The sequence below is a fragment of the Oncorhynchus mykiss genome, chromosome 19 (assembly GCF_057628025.1).
Source record: "Oncorhynchus mykiss isolate SJ-2025 chromosome 19, ASM5762802v1, whole genome shotgun sequence".
NCBI lineage: Eukaryota > Metazoa > Chordata > Actinopteri > Salmoniformes > Salmonidae > Oncorhynchus > Oncorhynchus mykiss.
This window is the reverse complement of record NC_143040.1, coordinates 42,555,091-42,578,206: the sequence shown is the minus strand read 5'-3', so window position 1 is coordinate 42,578,206 and position 23,116 is coordinate 42,555,091. Positions and strand designations below refer to the sequence as shown.

Here is a 23,116-nt window from a genome sequence, read left to right as displayed (position 1 = left end):
CTAGTCCAACGCTCTAACCACCTGCCTTACATTGCACTCCACGAGGCGGGCTGACTACCTGTTACGCGAGGGCAGCAAGAAGCCAAGGTAAGTTGCATTCTTCACATAATTACTAGTTAACAACACATGGTCGATGATATTACTAGTTTATCTAGAGTGTCCTGCGTAGCATATAATCGATGCGGTGCCTGTTAATTTCTCATCGAATCACAGCCTACTTCGCCAAACGGGTGATGATTTAGCACTGTCGTTGCACCAAACCTAACCATAAACATCAATGCCTTTCTTTAAAATCAATACACAAGTATATATTTTTAAACCTGCATATTTAGTTAATATTGCCTGCTAACATGAATTTCTTATAATTAGGGAAATTCTGTCACTTTTCTTGCGTTCCTTGCACGCAGTCAGGGTATATGCAGCAGTTTGGGCCGCCTGGCTCGTTGAGAACTGTGTGAAGTCCATTTACTCCTAACAAAGAGCGTAATTAAGAAAATATATTTTTCTCCCCAATTTCGTGGTATCCAATTGTTAGTAGTTACTATCTTGTCTCATCACTACAACTCCCGTACGGGCTCGGGAGAGACGAAGGTTGAAAGCCATGCGTCCTCCGAAACACAATCCAACCAAGCCACACTGCTTCTTAACACAGCGCGCATCCACCCGGAAGCCAGCCACACCAATGTGTCGGAAGAAACACTGTGCACCTGGCGACCTGGTTAGCGTGCACTGCGCCCGGCCAGCCACAGGAGTCGCTGGTGCGCGATGAGACAAGAATATCCCTACCGGCCAAACCCTCCCTAACCCGGACGTTAGGCCAATTGTACCTCGCCCCACGGACCTCCCGGTCGTGGCCGGTTGCTACAGAGCCTGGCCGCGAACCCAGAGTCTCTGGTGGCACAGCTAGCACTGCGATGCAGTGCCCTAGACCATTGCGCCGACCGACCGACCGACCGCCCGCCCGCACAGGTATGAACATAGGCCTACATTGAGTTAGTGATTTCAATTTCAACAAGAGAGAACTACATTGGGGGGAAAAAGGGTTTAATACAGATACAATGCTATTTTACTGTAAACAAATTGACAGACTTTCAGCATGCTTATAGGGAAGGACATTCAACAAGCACAGCACATACACAAATGACTGATGATTGGCTGAGAGAAATTGGTAATAAAAAGATAGCAAGAGCTGTTTTGAGACTTCAGTGTGGCTTTTGACATTATCGATCATAATCTGCTGAAGGAAAAATGTATGTGTTATGGCTTTACACCCCCTCTTATATCGTGGATAAACAGTTACCTGTCTAACAGAACACCGAGGGTATTCTTTAATGGAAGCCTCGCCAACATAATCCAGGTACAATCAGGAATTCCCCAGGGCAACTGTCTAGGCCCCTTACATTTTTCAAACTTTACTAATGACATGCCACTGGCCTTGAGTAAAGCCAGTGTGGCTATGTATATGGATGACGCAACACGATACACGTCAGCTACTACACTTAACAAAGAGCTGAAGTTAGTTTCAGAATGGGTGGCATTGTACTTGGCACAAATCATTCCCTAAACCATAAACATCAACAATTGCCAGGTCGCAATTGTAAATGAGAACTTGTTCTCAACTTGCCTACCTGGTTAAATAAAGGTAAAATAAAATAAAATAAAACTAAATATTGTAAAAAATAATGTGGACTGTCATGGTCAAAACATGTTGATACAACAGTAGCTAAGATGGGGAGAAGTGTGTCCATAATTAAAAAAAGTGCTACCCTGCCTTTTTAACAGCACTATCAACAAGGTCCTACAGGTTCTAGTTGTCACACCTGGACTACTGTTCAGTCGTGTGGTCAGGTGCCACGAACAGGGGCCTTGGAAAATTACAATTGGCTCAGAACAGAACAGCTGGCCCTTAAATGTACATGGAGAGCTAACATTAATAATATGCATGTAAATCTCTCATGGCTCAAAGTGGGAGGAGAGATTGACCTCATCATTACTTGTCTTTGTAAGACGTGTTGACAAGCTGAAAGCGCTGAGCTGTCTGTTTAAAGTACTAGCACACAGCTCAGACACCCATACATACAGACTATGGGAGGTGCACAGTACTACATAAAGCCATGTCTACATGGAACTCTATTCCACATCAGGTAACTGATGCAAGCAGTAGAATTGGATTTAAAAAAAAGTTAAAATACACCTAATGGAACAGCGGGGACTGTGAAGAGACAGACAGGCACACAGACAGGCACATGATAAGACACGCACTCTACACATATGTGCACATGGATGTTGTATTGTAAATATGTGGTGGTGGAGTGGTATGAAATGTCATGTTATATTTTAATACTGTATGTAACTGTCTTATGTTGCTGGACCCCAGGAAGAGTAGCTGCTGCCAAGGCATGGGGATCCATAATGAAAACAAATACATTGTATCAGTAGGATAAACACCAATCCTGTCAAACTTTCATTGAGGTAAAACACTCCGCCACAACATATAAATAATAAAACCCAGATACAACAGTCACTGCCTCTGTGTTAATAATCATATTCTTTATTTCCACGGACAGACTCTAAACAGGAAGAAAAGGGCCCGGTCAGGCTGCCATTTCTCTGTCTGTCTTCTACAGCCAGGGCAAAGGAAGAGCAGAGCGCATAAGAATGGTTCTAAATATGCCCTGGCAGTCTTAGTGACCTATAAAGTTAGATTTAACCCAGATAGCGTTTATTTCCAGGCTTGGTGTGATTTGTGCTAACAGGGCTGACTGCTTGATTGATGTGGATGAATCAAAAAGCAACTCACCCAATAGGAGGTGCAGCTGACCAAAATAATCTAGGCTTGCTTCATTAACGTAAAATGCATGTTGTTTTATCAATACAAAGTTGAACAATATTACAGCATCTTGTTATGGCAAATTAGGCAGGTCATACTTGTCTTGTCAATATAAATAACTAGTAACTATCATATTGATCTTCAAATAGGGCCTAACTGTAAAAAAATAAATACATACATACATGACGTTGGCCTGGGGTTAGGTTTATGACAGTCATAAATACATATTCCCTGCTTCTTCCTCTCTCTAACCTACTGAGGTTACATTTAAAAAACCCTTGGTTAACATAGAGATTCTGGGAACATCAGTAGGTGGGGGGAAATTAACTATATTCTGGTAATCCGAACAATTTAACATTTGCAGTGGTACAGTGCCTTACGAAAGTATTCGGCCCCCTTGAACTTTGCGACCTTTTGCCACATTTCAGGCTTCAAACATAAAGATATAAAACTGTATTTTTTTGTGAAGAATCAACAAGTGGGACACAATCATGAAGTGGAACGACATTTATTGGATATTTCAAACTTTTTTAACAAATCAAAAACTGAAAAATTGGGCGTGCAAAATTATTCAGCCCCCTTAAGTTAATACTTTGTAGCGCCACCTTTTGCTGCGATTACAGCTGTAAGTCGCTTGGGGTATGTCTCTATCAGTTTTGCACATCGAGAGACTGACATTTTTTCACATTCCTCCTTGCAAAACATCTCGAGCTCAGTGAGGTTGGATGGAGAGCATTTGTGAACAGCAGTTTTCAGTTCTTTCCACAGATTCTCGATTGGATTCAGGTCTGGACTTTGACTTGGCCATTCTAACACCTGGATATGTTTATTTTTGAACCATTCCATTGTAGATGTTGCTTTATGTTTTGGATCATTGTCTTGTTGGAAGACAAATCTCCGTCTCAGTCTCAGGTCTTTTGCAGACTCCATCAGATTTTCTTCCAGAATGGTCCTGTATTTGGCTCCATCCATCTTCCCATCAATTTTAACCATCTTCCCTGTCCCTGCTGAAGAAAAGCAGGCCCAAACCATGATGCTGCCACCACCATGTTTGACAGTGGGGATGGTGATGAGCTGTGTTGCTTTTACGCCAAACATAACGTTTTGCATTGTTGCCAAAAAGTTCAATTTTGGTTTCATCTGACCAGAGCACCTTCTTCCACATGTTTGGTGTGTCTCCCAGGTGGCTTGTGGCAAACTTTAAACAACACTTTTTATGGATATCTTTAAGAAATGGCTTTCTTCTTGCCACTCTTCCATAAAGGCCAGATTTGTGCAATATACGACTGATTGTTGTCCTATGGACAGAGTCTCCCACCTCAGCTGTAGATCTCTGCAGTTCATCCAGAGTGATCATGGGCCTCTTGGCTGCATCTCTGATCAGTCTTCTCCTTGTATGAGCTGAAAGTTTAGAGGGACGGCCAGGTCTTGGTAGATTTGCAGTGGTCTGATACTCCTTCCATTTCAATATTATCGCTTGCACAGTGCTCCTTGGGATGTTTAAAGCTTGGGAAATATTTTTGTATCCAAATCCGGATTTAAACTTCTTCACAACAGTATCTCGGACCTGCCTGGTGTGTTCCTTGTTCTTCATGATGCTCTCTGCGCTTTTAACGGACCTCTGAGACTATCACAGTGCAGGTGCATGTATACGGAGACTTGATTAAACACAGGTGGATTGTATTTATCATCAATAGTCATTTAGGTCAACATTGGATCATTCAGAGATCCTCACTGAACTTCTGGAGAGAGTTTGCTGCACTGAAAGTAAAGGGGCTGAATAATTTTGCACGCCCAATTTTTCAGTTTTTGATTTGTTAGAAAAGTTTAAAATATCCAATAAATGTCGTTCCACTTCATGATTGTGTCCCACTTGTTGTTGATTCTTCACAAAAAAAATACAGTTTTATATCTTTATGTTTGAAGCCTGAAATGTGGCAAAAGGTCGCAAAGTTCAAGGGGGCCGAATACTTTCGCAAGGCACTGTACTTAATATGATGTCAGTTCGGTTGTCATCTGAGACATTCTTATCAATGATAAGATGGCAAACTCTACAGTGGAAAGTATACACATCAGAGTTATCGGATTCACATGGAATTGTTGTTCAATTTAAATGTTTGAATATGAAATTATTTGTGATGGGATGAAATGTGATTTTAGCTTCTAAAATGTGAGATGTGGGTTTTCATAAGATATTGCTGCTCACTCAGTGGCCCGCCCACGTGAAGAGACAGATGTTGTAAACTATGAAACACACCCCTTTTCTCCCTTCCTATATAAGCCATTGACGACAACATAACTTCCTGTTCCGAGGATATGAGGGCGACGGTCCTGTCAGAATGGTTCAGATAATAACTACAGAACGAAGCCAACATCAGCATGAGCTTTGGTTGCGAATGGTATGAACTTTTGAACTCTTATTCACTACAGAAGTGATACCTCCTAGCCGTTGAGTTAGCAACCGCAGCTGCAAACGCAGGTTAGGAAGGAACAGACAGAGTATCCCGTCTATCACACAACGACGTTACTACAATGTATCCAATTGACAACCAGAGACATTCTTCAAAGGACAGAGGACTCGGTTTGGCAACACGGCCTTCCATCTACCACCAACCTACTGAAGCGCAGTTCAGAGTAAATATTTATTGCATTTTCCTTTTCCAAATGGGCGGTAATTTAGAATGCATAAGATACTGTATTTACGATAGCACAGCTTTTTTCCTTTGTTCCTCAGTCTTCCTGCTCTTTCACTCAAACCCAGCCCTTTTCCTTTGTGTAACAAGCTGTCATTCATATCTGTTCCGCCCCCTAGGGACGTCTTCCTTTATGACGTAATTCGTAATCAAGTTATGATTAATTGTGTGTATGTGAATTCTGTGTGATTAGTTTGGTTTTAATTATTTATTTACTAAATACCTATGTTGTATTGCTGATTCAAATTGTTAGCCAGGGTTCTTGCAGATAACCAAGAATTTACAACTTTCAGATGAGACTGAAGTAAGATGAAGATTAATGTTGACTGCTATGGATGTAAAATATTACTAGGTCTTTAAGAGTTTATTCTGAAGATAACAGCTCTATAAATATTATTTTGTGGTGCCCGACTCTCTAGTTAATTACATTTACATGATTAGCTCAATCAGGTGATATTAATTACGGAGAAATTGTTTTCTAGAATAGCATGTAAGATCCGTTAATCCGGCATAGCCAAAGACACGACAATACATACATACAGTACCAGTCAAAAGTTTGGACACACCTTCTTGTTCAAGGGTTTTTATTTATGTACAATTTTATACATTATAGAATAATAGTGAAGACTATGAAAACTATGAAAGAACCCATATGGAATCATGTAGTAACCCAAAATTAGTGTTAAACAAATCTAAATAAAATTATATTTTAGATTCTTCAAAGTAGCCACCCTTTGCCTTGATGACAGCTTTGCAAAGCTGTCAAGGCAAAGGTTGGCTACTTTGAAGAACCTAATATTTTGGTTTAACACTTTTTACTACATGATTCGATATTTGTTATTTTATAGCAGTGATGTCTTCACTACTATGTATTCTACAATGTAGAAAATAGTAAAAATAATGAAAAACCTGTGAATATTATATATATATATATATTTTTTTTTTTGTTACTGTACATGAACCCTAACATAACTAAAACTTGCTCATTTTCTGGCCATCTAGTGAGACAATCAATTCTCTACAGGGTCATGACATCTAGTTGTCACTTCACTTGTCCTGGGGGGGGGACAGACAGACAGACAGACAGTGGCTACAGCGATGCAGAAGCCTGTGCTGCCTTATATCCATTCCAATCTATTGACTCTGGTAGGCCTTGAATCAGTGTGCAGAGTGAGAGTCATGCTGAAGGTATGTGTCACTGAGCAAGTAGGGAGGGGAGTAAAACCTCCCATCTGCCACCACTCAAATCAAAATCAAATCAAATCTTATTGGTCACATACACATGGGTAGCAGATGTTAAGGCGAGTGTAGCGAAATGCTTGTGCTTCTAGTTCTGACTATGCAGTAATATCTAACAGTAATCTAACAAATTCACAACAACTACCTTATACACACACAAATGTAAAGGGATGAATAGAATATGTTCATATACATATATGGATGAGCGATGGCGTGCGGCATAGGCAAGATGCAGTAGATGGTATAGATTACAGTATATACATATAAGATGAGTAATGTAGGATATGTAAACATTATTAAAGTGGTGTTATTTAAAGTGACTAGTGATACCTTTATGAAGTCCATTTATTTAAGTGGGCAGAGATTTGAGCCTGTGTGTTGGCAGCAGCCTCTCTATGTTAGTGGTGGCTGTTTAACAGTCTGATGGCCTTGAGATAGAAGCTGTTTTTCAGTCTCTCCGTCCCAATTCAACTGTCTGGAGTGGGATGTGTTCAAACAAAGCAGTACTATACTCTCTCTGGCACTGCTTGCATTTCAACACCTCCACATTCCTTAATACAATCACAACACTGAAACCAACATTCACTTTCATATCTGCAAGACTGCCAGGTAGTCTCGACAGGTCACATAACGTTAGCTGATGTCATAACATACATTTGATAAAACCTGTCAAAATGTCATAAAATAAACCACCGCGGAAAAACTTTATTAAATTGACCAAGATCACATCCGTGACACAAAAGTGAATTCTAAAAGTTATGTAGCTAGATTTCTGACTAAGCCTAAAGCGAATTGTTTTACTTGTTCGATCGTAAATGACAGCGCAGTGTGTCAGACTGTGTCTGGGGCCTTGTGACAGTTAGCTAGCTAGCTAACTTTGTTTATGTTAGCTTGCTAACAACATGCACAAACCATCCAAATGGCATCAGACTACATGTTTACTTACTATTTATTTATTTAAAAAAAACACGTTTAAGTTAAAAAGATTGCAGACTTTATATGATCAACAATATGGGATGTATCCCTTTTCAAGATGTTTTAGCTAACATCGGCTAGCCTGTCGGCGACTCAAGAGGACTCAGCCAAGTTGTCGCCATAATGACCAAACCAAAATGGCTGCTCTCAGAGATTAGTTGACAGTCAGCTGGATTCGGTTTGATTAGAGCCTTGTGTATTTCAACGACTCTCTAAAATGAAACGACTAAATAAGTAGCACAGCAGCAAGAGTGAACGTTATTCATAAAACTACGGGTAAGACATTGCAAACAAATCAACTTGATGTTCCACTTTATCACACACTATCTAACCAGCATTTGTCAGCCGGTGCTAAGCTAATGTTATCCAGCCAGTTAACCGATTCCCGTGGCTAACTATCTGTTATCTAACTGGACACACTATAGTAGGGCGTTCACTTGCTATCGAAGCATGGTCACTGGATGCAAAGTGGCTAAAACAAAAGTTGCACACTATCCAGGCAAAATGCATTGTTGCTCAAGCTTCTGTGTTTTAGTTAGTTGGCTGAGCTAACGTTAGTATGCTAATAGCTACCTGAAGTTCGGCCCTCTCCACTTCCCAATGAGCTCTCTCCATTTCGAATCGGGCCCATTCGTGCTGGATGTAATGTAAAATACCGGGGATGGTATATTGCTGTGGCCGTGGTATGTCGTCTTGCTGCTGCCCCATCCCTGAGCCACCTCCACTACCGATTTGGGGATTAACGTTGTTATTCCCCTGCTGCTGTCTTGAGGCGGCCATTCCAACTCCTCCGCCGGGGTGTTCATCCATTTTTAAGAAGAGGAAAGTCCCAGCACAATTTGCTGCTTGAATTCGCCTTCCCTCCCCCTTTTCAGATCAGTGTTCCCGTATGAATTTGACGATGCCTTTCACTGAAATGGCTATGCGGTTGTAGTGAGACAGGGCTATGTTTTGGATTTACTCTCAGCGTAAAGATATGTTGGCCGCCATTAGTCCAATCCTTGGAGTTGGATATGAAAGCCTCCTTACTGCCGGGGGTGGGAGAGAGAATTGTCCCGCGCTGCATGGTGGGACATACTCACCATTTTCTTTTTTTGGGGGTCATCCAAATACATTAGCCTGGGCATGCGTGTATACAGTTACAGTATGTACAGCTCAGACACATTGTGAACCAGATCAATAATAGAAATAGGATTCTATCAGGGTTTGTTTGCATGACTCAGGGAGCCATCTCATATCCAGCATCATGTTGCTGACTGCATTGTTTGCTGACTGCAGATTGGGGATCTGACTGTTTAGTTTGGCCATAGTCCTTCTGACTGCTGAATGGCACATGTAGTTAACTGATCAGTTACAGATGCATAAAAAAAAGGGTATTACACAAACACTTTGCATGATTTGCAATGACACCATTTATTTATATATTTATTTCCTGTTTTGCAGATGCACTGGATTTAGAGATCACAATGATCAAGTTCCTTCTGATGGTTAACAAGCAGGGCCAGACCCGCCTGTCTAAGTATTATGAGCAGGTGGACATTGAGAAGAGGCCTTCTCTGGAGACTGATGTTGTCAAGAGATGCCTGTCACGCAAAAAAGAAGAGGTCTCTCTCAATCACATTATTAGAAGAAAAAAAATAGTTTGGTTTACTTTCAGGGGTATAATACAATAGTGAGAAGACAATGCATAACTGGGGGGTTAGACAAGACAATACAGGACAGAATGAAATCTAGTAGAAATAACCTAGTCTGTTTAGCTGTAATTCCAGTCCTTGCCACTCATTGTCATGCTAAACATTTTTGTTTGTATTTATGGTATTCTTCATGCTGAGTTAGTGTGCCACTGAACTCATCTTGGAATTCACATCCAACTAACTATTGTATTCTATCTAGTGCTCTTTTGTGGAATACAAGGACTTCAGACTAGTGTATCGACAGTATGCTGCTCTCTTCATAGTTGTTGGTATCAGTGACACTGAGGTAAGTTCATCATTTCACTGTTATAAGTGTACAAGTATTAGTGTTAACCGATTAAGGTTAAGATTGTTTTATTGTGATTATACATGATTCATGGTGTGGGATGTCCTTCTTTCCCACAGAATGAGCTGTCAATCTATGAGCTGGTACACAACTTTGTTGAGGTTCTTGACAAGTACTTTAGTCGTGTGGTGAGTTCAGTCTTTTTATTCTCTACTTCAGCACATTCTTGTTGTATGCTAGATTTACTTCACGTTAACTATCCAACCACCTATACATAGCATTTTAAAGGTCAGTATTTTCTGGGACAAAAACACATTACTCTAAACTGATTGTTCCTCGTTAGAAAAGTAAATTGTTTTTTCTCTCCTAACAGAGTGAATTGGATGTATCCTTTACAAATTATTATAACTTGTTTTAATCAGTTTGAGGAAACAAGTCATTGAAACAGAAGCAGGGGCTGTCTGCCTGTCCACCTTCGCATTAGGTGCTTTCTGGGCTCAGTCTGGGCTCAGTGGGATTTCAGACTAGCTGGGGTCAGACCAGTCATAAGAATTGGAATGCAACTACAGTCAGTGGTGTTAACGGTTCACTGTTAAGTTGTCAAAGTTGTTCAACCTGACCAGTGACATGTTACTGGTGTAGCCAGAGATAACAAGAACATTATTCTTACTACTGGAGAGGGCTCATTGAGGGGGGGAAACAATACCCTCCTTTACACTGTGATGGGGAATAAATGATTATTCAATATTGATTTATAGATTTAATGACCTTAACTCCAGCTCAGATCATGTTCAACCTGGATAAAGTGCACATCATCATTGATGAGATTATCCAGAATGGACACATAGTGGAGACCAACAAGAACCGCATCCTGGCACCTCTACTTGCTCTGGACAAGATGGCTGAGGCACATTGAGCAGTTGTTTGAACCATAGACTTAGACCTCGCATCATTGTATCTGTCCAATTATGGCGTCTTTAAGAGCATGGGCAGCGCCATTAAGGCCATCTCCATTATGAAGTACTCAATTTTCTTCTATGAGTTGGGAAACTGAAAGGGTGTACGCTGCCACCTAGAGTGTGTTGTTTTACAGTAATAAAGCAGAGGTTGGCGATTTACTGACACCTGCGGTTATGGAATGTCTCCTCACAAGTATAATTAATTGTCTGATTCCTCCTGGTAACCTGAATGGAATTATATGATCCTTGAAGGAAAACCACCCAAAAACGATATTTTGGTATTTGTTTCATTAGTCCTAAAATGTTTTGCTTGTCAGCAATCACGTTTTTAAGATTTGTAACTTTCAAACCATCCCCGTATGATGCATTTTGCACCATACAGGGATGATTTCTGTATTTTAATGCCACATTCAAAACAACTGGCAACTCTGAAAAATACAAGGTCAAACCATGTCAGAACTCTAGAAAGAGGCCAGATATTCTGAGTTGGATGACCGTTCAAATAGATTTTTGTTTTGAAATCCAAAATTCCTGAAAACATTTTTAATGTCAACTGGGTGAGACTTTCAACTTCTTTGGATGATCCCTCCTGGTGACCCTATTGAAATCATGTCCAACCAGGACATCAAGAGGGATCAGCCAAATGTGAAGAAAATGTATTACTTCAAAATGGAGTCGCCCATCAGTTCAATTGGCAGACACTACTTTATACAAATAAAAAGATGAGTCCTCCATGAGCTGCCCATGTTAAAACAGGCTTTTGGACACTAGAGACCTCCATCTAGCTCTATGGTTTGAACAAACTAAGACCACAGTGGCAAGAAAAGTATGTGAATTCTTTAGAATTACCTGGATTTCTGCATAAATTGTGATCTGATCGAAGTCACAACAATAGACAGCGTGCTTAAACCAATAACAAACAATTATACATCTCTTTATTGAACACACCATGTAAACATTCAGCGTAGGGTGGAAAAAGAACACAAACCCTTGGATTTAATAACCGGTTGACCCTCCTTTGGCAGCAATAAACTCCAACATTTGAGGTTGCAGATCAGACCTGCACAACGGTCAGGACGCATTTTAGACCATCTTTACAAAACGGTTTCAGTTCAGCAATATACTTGCGATGTCTGCTGTGAACCATTCTCGAGGTCATGCCACAGCATTTAAATAAATCGGGTTGCGGTCTGGACTCTTAACTGGGCCACTCCAGAAAGCGTATTTTCTTCTGTTGAAGCCATTCTGTTGATATACTTTTGTTTTGGGTCGTTGTCCTGTTGAGCTTCAATTGGCAGACGGATAAAGTCATTTTGCAGGAGAATGTTAGGCTAAACTTGGGAATGAATTTTTATGACTAATTTATGCAGAAATCCAGGTAATTCCAAAGGGTTCACATACTTTCTTGCCACTGTGTTACCCTCTGGGGAAAAAAATGGACACATTGCCATCCAAATGATTTATGGACTTCATACTTGAGTTTATCAATAATAATAAGTATTTTTTTTATACAGCAGCTATAGTAATAGATTGAACTGAGGTATTACGTGGAGCTTTAATGTGCATGGAATGTTATTCAGTTCTTAACGTAAATAAACAAGACTTCATACTTTGCAAACATTTTAATGATTATTTGGAGCATACACATTTGAAAATATCTGTTTACTTCAAACTGCAACTTGAGTTAAATAAATGTTTATAATATACAAAGAAAATACAAGGGAAAGCATAGCTTGCTTTTTTTTCCTTTTCAAATGTGCCTTGCACACAGAACCAGTGTTGTCGTCTCTAGCTTTATTATCAAATTACACAAATGCACTCAGGGACTTTGATCCTTATAGCAGGGCAATAAACATCAAAATACACACAGTAACGAAAGCAAAAGGAAAAATAATAAGCATGTGCATCATGATTGTATGATGTTAGATGAAGTAAAAGGAACAAGGTAATCCTAATATTCAAACAACGCAGGCACTAGTAAAACAACCTGGTAAGGAAATGCCCAAACACTCTACAGTTAGCTCTACAGAAGCAGCTGCCTTTCTCCCCCTCACATCACACAGGGAAAGGAAGGAGGTTGCCAGCCGGGGTGGTGGAGAGAAGCTGGTGGTAATCTGAAAACCCCAAAATCTACAGAGAACTTGTACACAGATGCTCACAGCCAAAGTATGAGAGAGAGAGATAGTAAACACTGTAGAACATGAGGAAACTGTCTGCCCCGTCTTCCAGTTGCTCAAGCCCTTAAAGCAGCAGAGTGCCCTGGGGGAGGGAGAGAGCTGTGACAAGTAAGCAGGTGGGTCGGAGGAGAGGGAAGGTGGGCCCTGGTTTTATCTGTATCAGCAGCTATTGAGTTAACATGGGACTGTTTTCCTAAAGTTTTTCAGGGGGAAAGGACAGGACGGGGGAGATGTAAGGTTGTGTGGGGTTGGGGGAGAGATCTCAGAGAGCACAGCTTGTTTCTTTTTCTGCAACAAAACACAACAGGCTTCACCAGCGGGGGGGGGGGGGGGGGGGTTGGTCAGTCATAATGGGGCAGACGGAGCATGCTCAGTTGAGGTGGAAGCCCTTCTCCATGGTAGCTGCTAGGAGGCGCTCTCTCATGATGTCTTCAGAGGAATACTCTGGCAGCTTCAGGTAATGCACACAAGTGTTAACAGATGGATAGCTGGAGTCTGTCGCGTCAACCTGGGGGGAACAAATAGGTTAACTGTGTTGCAGTCACAGCCCTGCTCTATAATCCCAGAGGTCTGGAGTGGCAGATACAAGTGGTGGAGGTAGTGTCATTACAATACTATGATTTAAAGCTGAACAGAATACATTTAATTTCAAACATTTCACAAATTTCTACTGGCAGCATTTCTGAAACATGTCCATATCAACCTCATTTGGATGGCTTACTGTAATGCAAGGTTAATAAAGTTCCCTAAACTCATCAGTGATTGGCCTCATGGAGAGCCTTACCTTCCGAACGATGGTGAGGCGTGGGTGCAAGTTGGCCAGACCACCAGGGGGCAGAGTGGAGCATCCTGTGGTGAACTGGAGGAAGGCTTTCCTCTCGTCAGATGACATGCCACAAAGCACCCGCACAAAACGCAGGAACCCAGGACTGTGGAGAGGACGAGAACAGATACAACAGTTAAAAAGATCTCTCCAGCAAAATATGAAAACAACAAGCTGTTAGTTGATGTACTGGTGCAGCAGTACAAGTTCTCATGTTCCTCTAGGAACTAAGTGACCTTGTCATTTGAACCCCTTTTAAATCACGACCAACACCGTCAATACAAGGAGATCTAACAAACCTTTTTCAAGCTGGCCAGAGTAAATGATCTAGTCTACAAGCTGTAGATACGAGGGCCATCATACCTGTCCCGAGTGTAGCCCAGCTTAGGCTCTGTGTAGTTCATGACGTCCTCAGATGTCCAGGAAGGAGACTGGTTTCCACAGAGGATCATCTGCACCTCCTTGTGACTGAAGGAGCTCAGCTTCTCCATGGGGAACACTCGGTTAAAACCCTCTGAGAAAAGTAAAGTTCATTTAATTCAAAATGTAGTGTGCAAAAAAAAAAAATTCTACGTGATTACTAACGCTAATCCGTGTGTTGTTTCAATAGGCATACCTCTGAAAGCCTCCATTTGTTTCTGGATGCCAGTGTGCATAGAGAAGTCAAACATGAGCTCCACATACTCCTCAGCATTCTCCATGGTCACCATCTGGAAGGATTAACAGAGAGGGGCAGAGGACAGATTTAGACACCACTCATCTAACCAGTAAAACTCAGGGCACGGCCAATAGCGGTGCAGTTCTCTACCTACCTCGTCATTTCCATTGGGCTTCAGGTCCACTGCTGAGAACCCATGCACTTTGGATGAGGGGCAGAACTGGAAATTCAATCTGGGAGAAAAGGGACTCAAAATTAGCCATGTTGAATGACAACGATATACCGGTCAAGGATCAAATAATGAATCAGCATAATTGGAAACTGAAAAGGTGAGCAAATTGAAAAAATGTACCACAAGTGATTATACGTCACCTACAAAACAATGTAATTAGCAAAAATGCCATTCCAATTCAGGAAATTATCCACTGAATTCTTGACTAAATTTTAAAAACGCTCTCAGTAATGAGTGGTGGTGGGTGCTGTGCTCACCCCAGGTCCTCTACACTAAGTGGTGGTCCAGAGCCCATGGGGTTCTTCAGCATGAGGTCCTGCAGCCTAGTGTTCTTCTCATCCTCAGACAGACTCTTGTTCCCCAGGATCAGCCTCCTCTTCACCGCCAGCTCCTTCATCTCCTTCAGGAACTTGGCCCGGTGGGGGTTGACCAGTTCAAAGTCCTCCCAAGTCAGGATGCCGTGGTACCAGGCCGGGGGCTTGGGTTTAGGGGGGTCCAGGATGAACTCGGACTTGGAGTCCTCGTCAAAGCTGCCGATGGAATAGGTGTCCTGGCTCTCCTCGGTGGACGCCTCCGACTGGATCTCTGAGAAGTGGCGGTGCTGCTCGGTGGGATCAAGGAGGAGAGGACCCCCGCGGGACGCATAGAGCAGCTTGGACATGTTGCTCTTAATGTCACCCATACAGAGCAACTTGAAGAAGGGTCGTGAAATGGGCAGGTCCACCAGGCGGTTGTCCTGGATGCACTTGGCCAGGAAGACACCGAGGAAGAAGAAGAGTTTGCTGAGGCGTTCCAGCTCGTCACTGTCCTGGGGGAATGGGGCTGGGAACAGGCCACAGGAGCGCTGGACGTAGTAGCCTGGAGGTTTCAGACCCCCACCCAGATCCACCTGAAAGTACAACACAGTTAATCCCAAAAAATATTCAAGTGACACTGACATGGTTCATAACATCTAAATATACAGTATGTTGTTTTTAAGGAAAATGAGAACATGTAATTGCATGGATAATATTACTGTTTAGGTCTACGTTTTCATGTGACCGTAAAGCGGCACTTGCCTGGCGAGACTCATCGTCTGGGAAGTCGTCATCACAGAGCCAGATACCCAGGGAAGTCCTCTGGAACTCAGCTGCCACCAGAGCATAGAACTCCAGGGTGGGACCGAGGCCTGTGCCCTCCTCTCCCTGGAACTCAACCTGGGAAGAGAGACATATTGGTCAGTCACTACAAACTTTCATAGCCATGCCATTTTAAATCAGGGAAGACATCACCAAGCTGTAAAAAAAAACAACATGTACAGTAAGCTTACAAAATTGTTGAGTATGAATGAGGACTTATTTCACACCACATAGCATTATGGGAACCACTTATTCATGGCAACCAATGACAACCAATAATCCTTTCACACAGATCCTCCATTGAGCGTGCTTTATAGGCCAGGAGTAAAATGTATGTGCTTAAATCTGGCGTAATATGGTGTAATCTGGCGTGGTGTTTTACCTCCAGAACAGACTTCCTGTCAGCGTGGATCTGCATGACACTCTCAGCCCACTCCATCATCTGGTCTCCGCGGGGGACCTTGATCCTCTCGTGTTTGAGCCGGCCCACCCTGAACTCCCCAGGGTCGTCTCTCCTCACTGTGGTGGAGGGCCGTGAGCGCTCCATGGTGGCCTCCCGCCGGTTCTGCAGCCACACTATTGCCCTTGAGGACACACAGGCACATACAGGGTCAGTATAGAATAAGGTGAATGAAATGGACAGCACTCAAATAATTAAATTAGGCCCTGTAATATGTGAGGGAACATAATGTTCGTTATTCAATGTAGTACAAGACCATGCACCATCTTCAGGAGAATACAGAGCGCGATAGACACACATTTTTGTTACATGTCAAGTAGCACTAACCTGGAGGCTCCAAACGCAGTGCAGGTGAAGTACAGCTGCCGGGTCTCGAAGGGGATGAGGAAAGGACACTTGCTGGTAAGCTGCTCACACCACTCTGGGAGGGCCCCACTGGCCAGGGCCAGAGGCTCCTCTATCTGCTGGAGAATCTTTGTTGTGACCTTTTTGCTGGTGAATTCCTCAGGCGATGCATTGAATTGGAGGTCATCCACATCTAGTCATAACACAGTAGATTAACAACATGTGTCATTAAGAACACAAACAGGGGGGGGGGGGTCTGTGGTGATACGAAGGGGTGTAGCCATAACTTCCTGGTAGTGCGTGTTCCGAGATGTGTATCCGTACCTTCCTGGAAAGTGCGTGCGTGGGCGTGGGGGTCTCCCCCGATGATGAATAGGATGCGGAGTAGCTGGAGCACGTCCTCCACTCCACAGGCGCTCTGACTGGAGCCAGCCTTGGCCTGGGCCTGCTCCCTGGCCACACTCAGAATGTCACAGGTTTGCATGACACCCAGAGACCCAGGGCTCAGGCCCCCTGACCTACATCCGTGCTCACAGAAGTCCTGCAAGCAATCATATGGACCGTGGTTTAAAACCGGATGTTTCCTTCAGCTCCCTGACTATACTAACTCACTGATTAACAATGAAGACAGTAGCATAAAACTGGACAAGGCTATTTTACTGTACAATTACTGCATTCTCGTATGACAAAATAATGAAACGGAACAGATTCACAACACTGACGTCTATGGAAATCATGGTAATGCATTATTTACAGAACAGCCACAAGCCATTTAGCTAAAGAAAACAGCGACAACTGTCTAACACAAGTGACAGTCAAGCAAGAATGAAAAGGATATCAAAAGAGAAGATAGACAGATATTTAAGCAACATCTTGATGTCGTTCTATACCTTGTATGCAGCTATGAGCTGAGAACAATTTCTGTTTTTCCTAATACTTTTATTAGTGCCGGTTAATTTCCAGTGGCGCAGGAAAGAGGAGTCTGCATTCTTCTGCATGTAGGTTATCAAGTCATTCTTTGGTAATTCATCAGTGCCAAGGTATTGCTCCACATGCTCTACAGACCAGCAACCCTACAACAGGAAGAACCAAATGTTGGTCTTTCCTGATTGTAAAGTCTCAAGGCAAATAGACATGCATTACAGTAGATTGGTTTAACCACTAACGAGGCCAGTGCAGTTACTCTAGTTACATTATGACTATTAGGGTTCAGTCACAGTCTCCTTGCGTCTTTAAAAGGTTAGTGAGGTATGGCTGTCTAGCTGTCCAGGAGGAACATTTAGCTACACATTTGAGAACAGCCACAGAAATTCACAGCCAAGATTTTAAAAATGGGCAGTTTAGAAGGACTGAGGGGATGTGAAACCTGTCAATTACCATCTTTCTACTTTCCTTCTCTTTGTCCGAATCCTTCATTTCTCTGTACATTATCCTGCAACACAGAAAGTCAAAACATCATGAAGAAAGGAGATCAAAAGGCTATTTTTAGATTAGGTTTCACCACAGAATCACGAGGAAAAGCTAAAACAACAACCATTCAGACTTACGTATATGTGGGTTCCCAGATACGGCGCAGTTTATCTGACTTGACACTCCCGCTGCAGGAGAGCTGCAGGAGCTTCTGGACATAGTAAAAGATAGTACCCTTGTAGTTGGAGAGAGGTAGTTCAACTTCTCGGGTGGTTCCAAGCCCTGCCACTTTGAGGATGAGGGCAAGGTGGGGGGAGGGGGGACACTCAACCTCCTCCTGGACTTCAGAGCGAGGTGTACCTGTAAAGACAAGGAAAGACATGAAGAAAAGCTCACCACTGTGCTCTAGAGTTCAACTGAAGTATGTCTGAAAGACTTGCCATTTGTCTAGTAACCATGTACAAAACCAAGTCCATCCACAGTCATACATATTGAACTGAATACTGTTGGTGTCGTGTGTTTACCTGGGGGAGGGATCTCCAGGTCGGTGGTCTGCTGGACGTTGGTCCGGCCTGGTCTGGGGTCGAACGCCGGGACTAAAGCAGAGAACTGGCGTTTGAGGACAAAGTCATCGTCCCAGGTTCTACGCCGACCCCCTTTGGTTTCATACTCTTCCTCTTCCTGTTAAAACAGGACATGAACAACCGCCGTCAGCTCTTTGGGAGTGGTAGACAAGGTACTACACCCAACACAAACATGCAACACCAATATTAGACATCTACAGGACAAAGAAACATTTATAAAAACAAAACACTAACAAAAATTGCATACATTAACAAATCTCACACTTCACAATCCACAGAATTTACAGACAAACATGCACTTAGTTGACTGAACAAAGGTTCAGGCAACTATTTTTAAAAAGGGAGTACAAGCATGCAAATCGACAAGTACACTATATGAAGAGAAACTGCAACAAATTTTACCCTATTAAAATGAATGTGGAAACCAAGGTTTACCCTGGACCGTACCAAAACTTCCTCATACTCTTGGTCTTCCTGATTGTCATCCTCGTTCTCATCATCATCATCATCTGGCTCAGGCAGATCCTCTTCATCATCTAACTCGGCCAATAGCGTGTTAGCGCGACAGCTGTCCAGGAAGTCTGCAGGGAGAGGACTCAAGTGTGAGGTCTCACTAGAAACAACTTTGATCATCATGCACTTCCCCGAGAAAGTGCTAGCCAAATGTATGAGGAGTCAAGATGTGTCAAATGTTAACATGGATGTTAGGCAGTGGAAACATGTTAAATGTTGAAGAAGCTGAGGAGTAGTTGAGGAGAAAAGAGATTTATAATATGTGTATAACATAGGAATAATAATAATAATAGTAAGTCTAGTATAGCCTACCATAGAGGGAAAACTCAGCTTCCTGACCAGTGTCGCTCTCACTAGACGTAGAGGTCAGGCTGGTGGTCAGAGTGTTACTGAGCAACTGGCCAACCGACAAACCTGTGGTTGCCGTGGCTACATTATTGCTGCTGGTTACTATGGATGTGGACATTGTAACAGTTGAGGTGGTGCCAGTGGTTGTGAGGTTAGGAAAGCTCTGTGCACCCATGAGAGGAGAAGCTGCAAACAAACAAAAACCAAAAATGCGATTAGTTCCCAAACAGAAAAAGAAGCAGGTATTATTTTGGTTCCAGTTCAAACAATGCTGGTTGTTCTTCTACCACTACACATGCTTGTCACATTCAAGCCTCAGTCAGCATCTTCTGACCACTGGAAGTCATGTTGAGTAAATAAAATGTCAACATTATAAAATGATCCACTGCTCACTATTTCTATAGCTCTATTTAAGGATGACAAAAAATTGAAATGAAATACATTTTAGTAATGCACTGTCAGCAAAGTAAAAAAAAAAAACGTTAGATTCTCCTTGGTTTAACGAAATAGCTTAATATTAGAGCAAAGACAAACAAAAACACATCAGCACAAAAGCAACACCACTCTTATATGTGAAGCCAGTAGTTATTCTTGTCTAGATGAGTGACTGTTTTGATCCTTCCCTTTGTGTGGTGATCAGATTAGCAATCAAATTATCAATATTGAACACAACGTAAAACATTTTGTATATTTTTGCGACGTGTGCATTCACAGTACTTGTTCAAACATTACACGTGTCCTTGCAATGTAAAATTGACAACTACTCCAGGTTGTAAACATTTAATTTATTATTGTACTAGCTGAAGCTAAACTCAAATGTTATGTAAAAGTGTGACCAAATCTCAAACCCAAGTTAGAAGGCTCCTTCTACAAGTCATGCCAATCATGTCCAATAGCCGGCTGGACAGTGGACCCTTTATGTGCACTGAAGGCTGAGGAGAACTGAAGGCTGAGGGCTGTGTATCCCATGCATTCCTGGCCTGCAGACAGTCGGCTGAATACTCACTTGCAGTGCTCATGACGTTTCGTCCCAGTGTGTTGGTGTTGTTGTCGCTGCTGCTGCGACTCAGGTTCATGTTGTTGGTGGCATTGGTGCGGGACATGTTGGGAGCCCTCCTCACAAACGATTCCATGAGGCTGGCCTCCCGTGACGACAGGTTGGGCACGCTGGCGCTGGAGCTCATGGGAGCGCTGGCCGCCAGCAGAGAGCTAACGGACAGACGGGCGCTGGCAGCAGAACATAGAGGCCTCTGGGAAGCCGTCTCCTTACTGGAGGACTCGGACACCGAGCTGACGTCAGGCGAGCTGACGCTGACTAGTGCCATGGAGATGGACGTGGCATCTACAGCCTCTTGCCTGTCCGCGCCCGCTTTCCGCTCGCCGCCCTCGGCAGTTAACGTGCTGGACACGCATCCAGCCTCGGATGACAGTACCACAATGGGCTCTTGGCCTTCTGCCCCGATGGTGCCACCACTGACCCCTAGGACCCCACCCAGCAGGCTCTCGGCCCGGCGCTCTACCTTGGTGGAGCTGAGACTGATATCGCTGCTGCTGGCCACGCTACACACCGAGCTGCTACTGCCCTTCCGGCTTGAAGAGCTGGCCCCTGCAGCCGAGGAGGAGCCGCCCTTGTCCGGACAGTTATTTTTCACCAGGCTGCTCCAGGACTGCGCTGTGCCTGAAACAGTGGATGAGACAGGTTTGGGTGATGGCGCAGACTCAGGGTCGTACCCTGGCGCAAGCTTGAGGTCAAATTTTCCTTCAGCACCCATACGGTAAGAGTTTGAGCCACCAGCATCCCAGGTGACATCAATCCAGCCTGGAAAGGGATATGAATGTTGTGAGACCCAGCAGAGAGCAGACAGCAAGTCAAGACAGCAGCACGGCTTGACACTGGACCAGATACCTTTGTTTATGACAAATGACAGGTGGGCTGAATACAGCTTCAGACTAATTCAACAGCATGCCATTCTATGCAGCTATGCTGAAGCTGATAGTATGTTTAGCATATTGCTGAATAGTTAAATCAATGGCAAGTCTAATTGAGATATTGGTTGTCTTAACAATACTGTATGGTCTAGTACTCTGGTCCAGGTGAAGCAATCAGATAGAAATCATGAGTTACAGAAAATGACAAGCAAAGTAGAATTTTGCAAATGCAAAGCTAAAAGCCACCTGAGAAAAAGGATATGAAGAATATTTTTGTCAATGTAAATATAATATAGTTGCAATGGAGTGAGTCTATTCAGTGCCTGCAAATTGTGACATCAACATGCACTTAGTTGATTGATGGAGACAATTAGTCAAAAAGTATTTAAACACATGGCTACCCAGAGATCTAACAGATAGCTTCAAGTACGAAAAGGTTACCTGGTACGTTGGGGGAGAGGGGGGAGGGTTGCACTTCAAATTAGCAAACTAATAACAAAAAGGGTATAATGGTAGTGACAGTTTGGCAAGTTTAGTGAAATACGTAAAATTATCATGAGTGGTTTTAAAAGACGTTCGGCATACAGAGAGATAGGTAACGTGATGCTTTTCAGGCCCTTGTATTTAATAATGTGGCCGGAAAAGCAAGAGCCCAATATAATGCAGTCTAGTCACACAGCAGAGCAGTAGCACTGACTTAGATCAACCACTAGACTGCTCTGTAGTTAAAGTGCTCGTGAAGGTTATTATTTATCCTTCATTAACAAAGAATGGCCTCGTTTCCCAATTGGATTGGAGAAGAGTAAGTAATAGGCCTGTAGCGTGAGGTCAGAAGCAGAAGAGAAAGTAGGAAAGTAACAGCCTTTAGTGGGAAAGCCATGAAAAAAACACACTGTCCCGTTTAGAACTGTGTAGTAGCACCGGCCACCGACCACCTGTACAATCAATGTCTTGTAAAGACCTTGTTTCTGAAGTTACTGATCAGGGTTAAGGCACAGATGTTATGTAAGCGCAAACATTATATTAGGACATAATAAACAACTGTTGGTTGATTTCTTTCAGACCAACTCGACCCTCAGTATTTAACATACAAAAGTGAGACGAGAGAGTTAGTAAAAAAGGAGATTTGGGTTAAAGGGCAATTCCGCCACTTTCAGCCCCATACCAGTTTCTACATATGTGAAAATGTCACGTTTCGATGCTCTGTAGTTAAAAAGGTCCTAAAAAATGCTTCTGTGACATCAAAGGGTAAGAATAAAAGTTTTTAAAAAGACAGTGTATTTCAAAACCTGCAATGAGTTTCAGGCCAGAAGGAGGGAATGTTATTGCCCCCACGTCACGTTACATTTTAATTGGGTAGAACGTTTTAAAACTATTTTTTTCCAACAAAAATTAGAAATGCACCGTTTTCACATATGTAGACACTGGTATTGTGCTAGAGTGGATTGGTGGATTGCCCTTTAAGATGTACTAAAAGGCTCCTCAAAGCATGTAAATGCACTTGATGTTCACAATTTGTACAACAAAAACATGGTCTACCATATTTGTATCAATGACTCCATTGTTACTAGTTTTTGCACATCCTATGTTCAATAGCCATAGTTACGCAGCCCGATTCCTCATGTGATGATGGGTGACATATGGGTTTATTCTGGGATAAAGCTCTGCATTATGTCCTGCTTTAGCAGTTTAAACATGCATCATCATGACAGTCGACTAAGTCCCTTAAGAATATTTCTTAAACCCTTTTTTCATAGAAAAACAAAAGTTTTCTATGCAAGCTGTGTGTGTGGGGGTTCAGTTCCACACACAGGGACATTATATTAGATGGTGTGGGCTTAGG

General features: G+C 42.7%; 3 protein-coding genes across 17 annotated transcripts in view; 1 reads left to right on the top strand and 2 right to left on the bottom strand.

Annotated features, from left to right (window-relative positions):
- strn3 (striatin, calmodulin binding protein 3) overlaps positions 1–8,905 on the bottom strand; it is a 29,275-nt gene extending 20,370 nt beyond the window's left edge. Inside the window, exon 1 of the mRNA XM_036954681.2 lies at positions 8,311–8,905. Within this exon, the coding sequence (XP_036810576.1) occupies positions 8,311–8,547 (237 nt within the window). The 5' untranslated portion in view covers positions 8,548–8,905. The remainder of the gene's footprint in view (positions 1–8,310) is intronic.
- Positions 7,569–12,294, top strand: ap4s1 (adaptor related protein complex 4 subunit sigma 1). Its single transcript, XM_021573987.3, has 6 exons — positions 7,569–8,013; positions 9,181–9,341; positions 9,631–9,717; positions 9,837–9,905; positions 10,091–10,102; positions 10,502–12,294. Exons 2-6 carry the CDS (start codon positions 9,204–9,206, stop codon positions 10,631–10,633), a joined length of 438 nt encoding a protein of 145 aa, XP_021429662.1. The 5' UTR covers positions 7,569–8,013; positions 9,181–9,203; the 3' UTR covers positions 10,634–12,294.
- The window catches only part of hectd1 (HECT domain E3 ubiquitin protein ligase 1), a 28,525-nt gene continuing 17,692 nt past the window's right edge, over positions 12,284–23,116 (bottom strand). The window contains exons 25-41 of one of the 15 annotated variants that reach the window (XM_021573977.3): positions 20,351–21,163; positions 19,309–19,530; positions 18,886–19,064; positions 18,424–18,580; positions 18,037–18,259; positions 17,867–17,921; positions 17,380–17,562; positions 16,814–17,030; positions 16,472–16,682; positions 16,067–16,268; positions 15,625–15,762; positions 14,824–15,455; positions 14,489–14,567; positions 14,293–14,386; positions 14,040–14,190; positions 13,638–13,782; positions 12,284–13,361 (exon numbers count right to left, since the gene is read on the bottom strand). In XM_021573977.3, coding sequence (XP_021429652.1) covers positions 13,224–13,361; positions 13,638–13,782; positions 14,040–14,190; positions 14,293–14,386; positions 14,489–14,567; positions 14,824–15,455; positions 15,625–15,762; positions 16,067–16,268; positions 16,472–16,682; positions 16,814–17,030; positions 17,380–17,562; positions 17,867–17,921; positions 18,037–18,259; positions 18,424–18,580; positions 18,886–19,064; positions 19,309–19,530; positions 20,351–21,163 — 3,839 coding nt within the window. In that variant the 3' untranslated portion in view covers positions 12,284–13,223. The remainder of the gene's footprint in view (positions 13,362–13,637; positions 13,783–14,039; positions 14,191–14,292; positions 14,387–14,488; positions 14,568–14,823; positions 15,456–15,624; positions 15,763–16,066; positions 16,269–16,471; positions 16,683–16,813; positions 17,031–17,379; positions 17,563–17,866; positions 17,922–18,036; positions 18,260–18,423; positions 18,581–18,885; positions 19,065–19,308; positions 19,531–20,350; positions 21,164–23,116) is intronic. The other 14 variants (XM_021573979.3, XM_021573981.3, XM_090211032.1 and 11 more) reach the window with 14 other exon arrangements.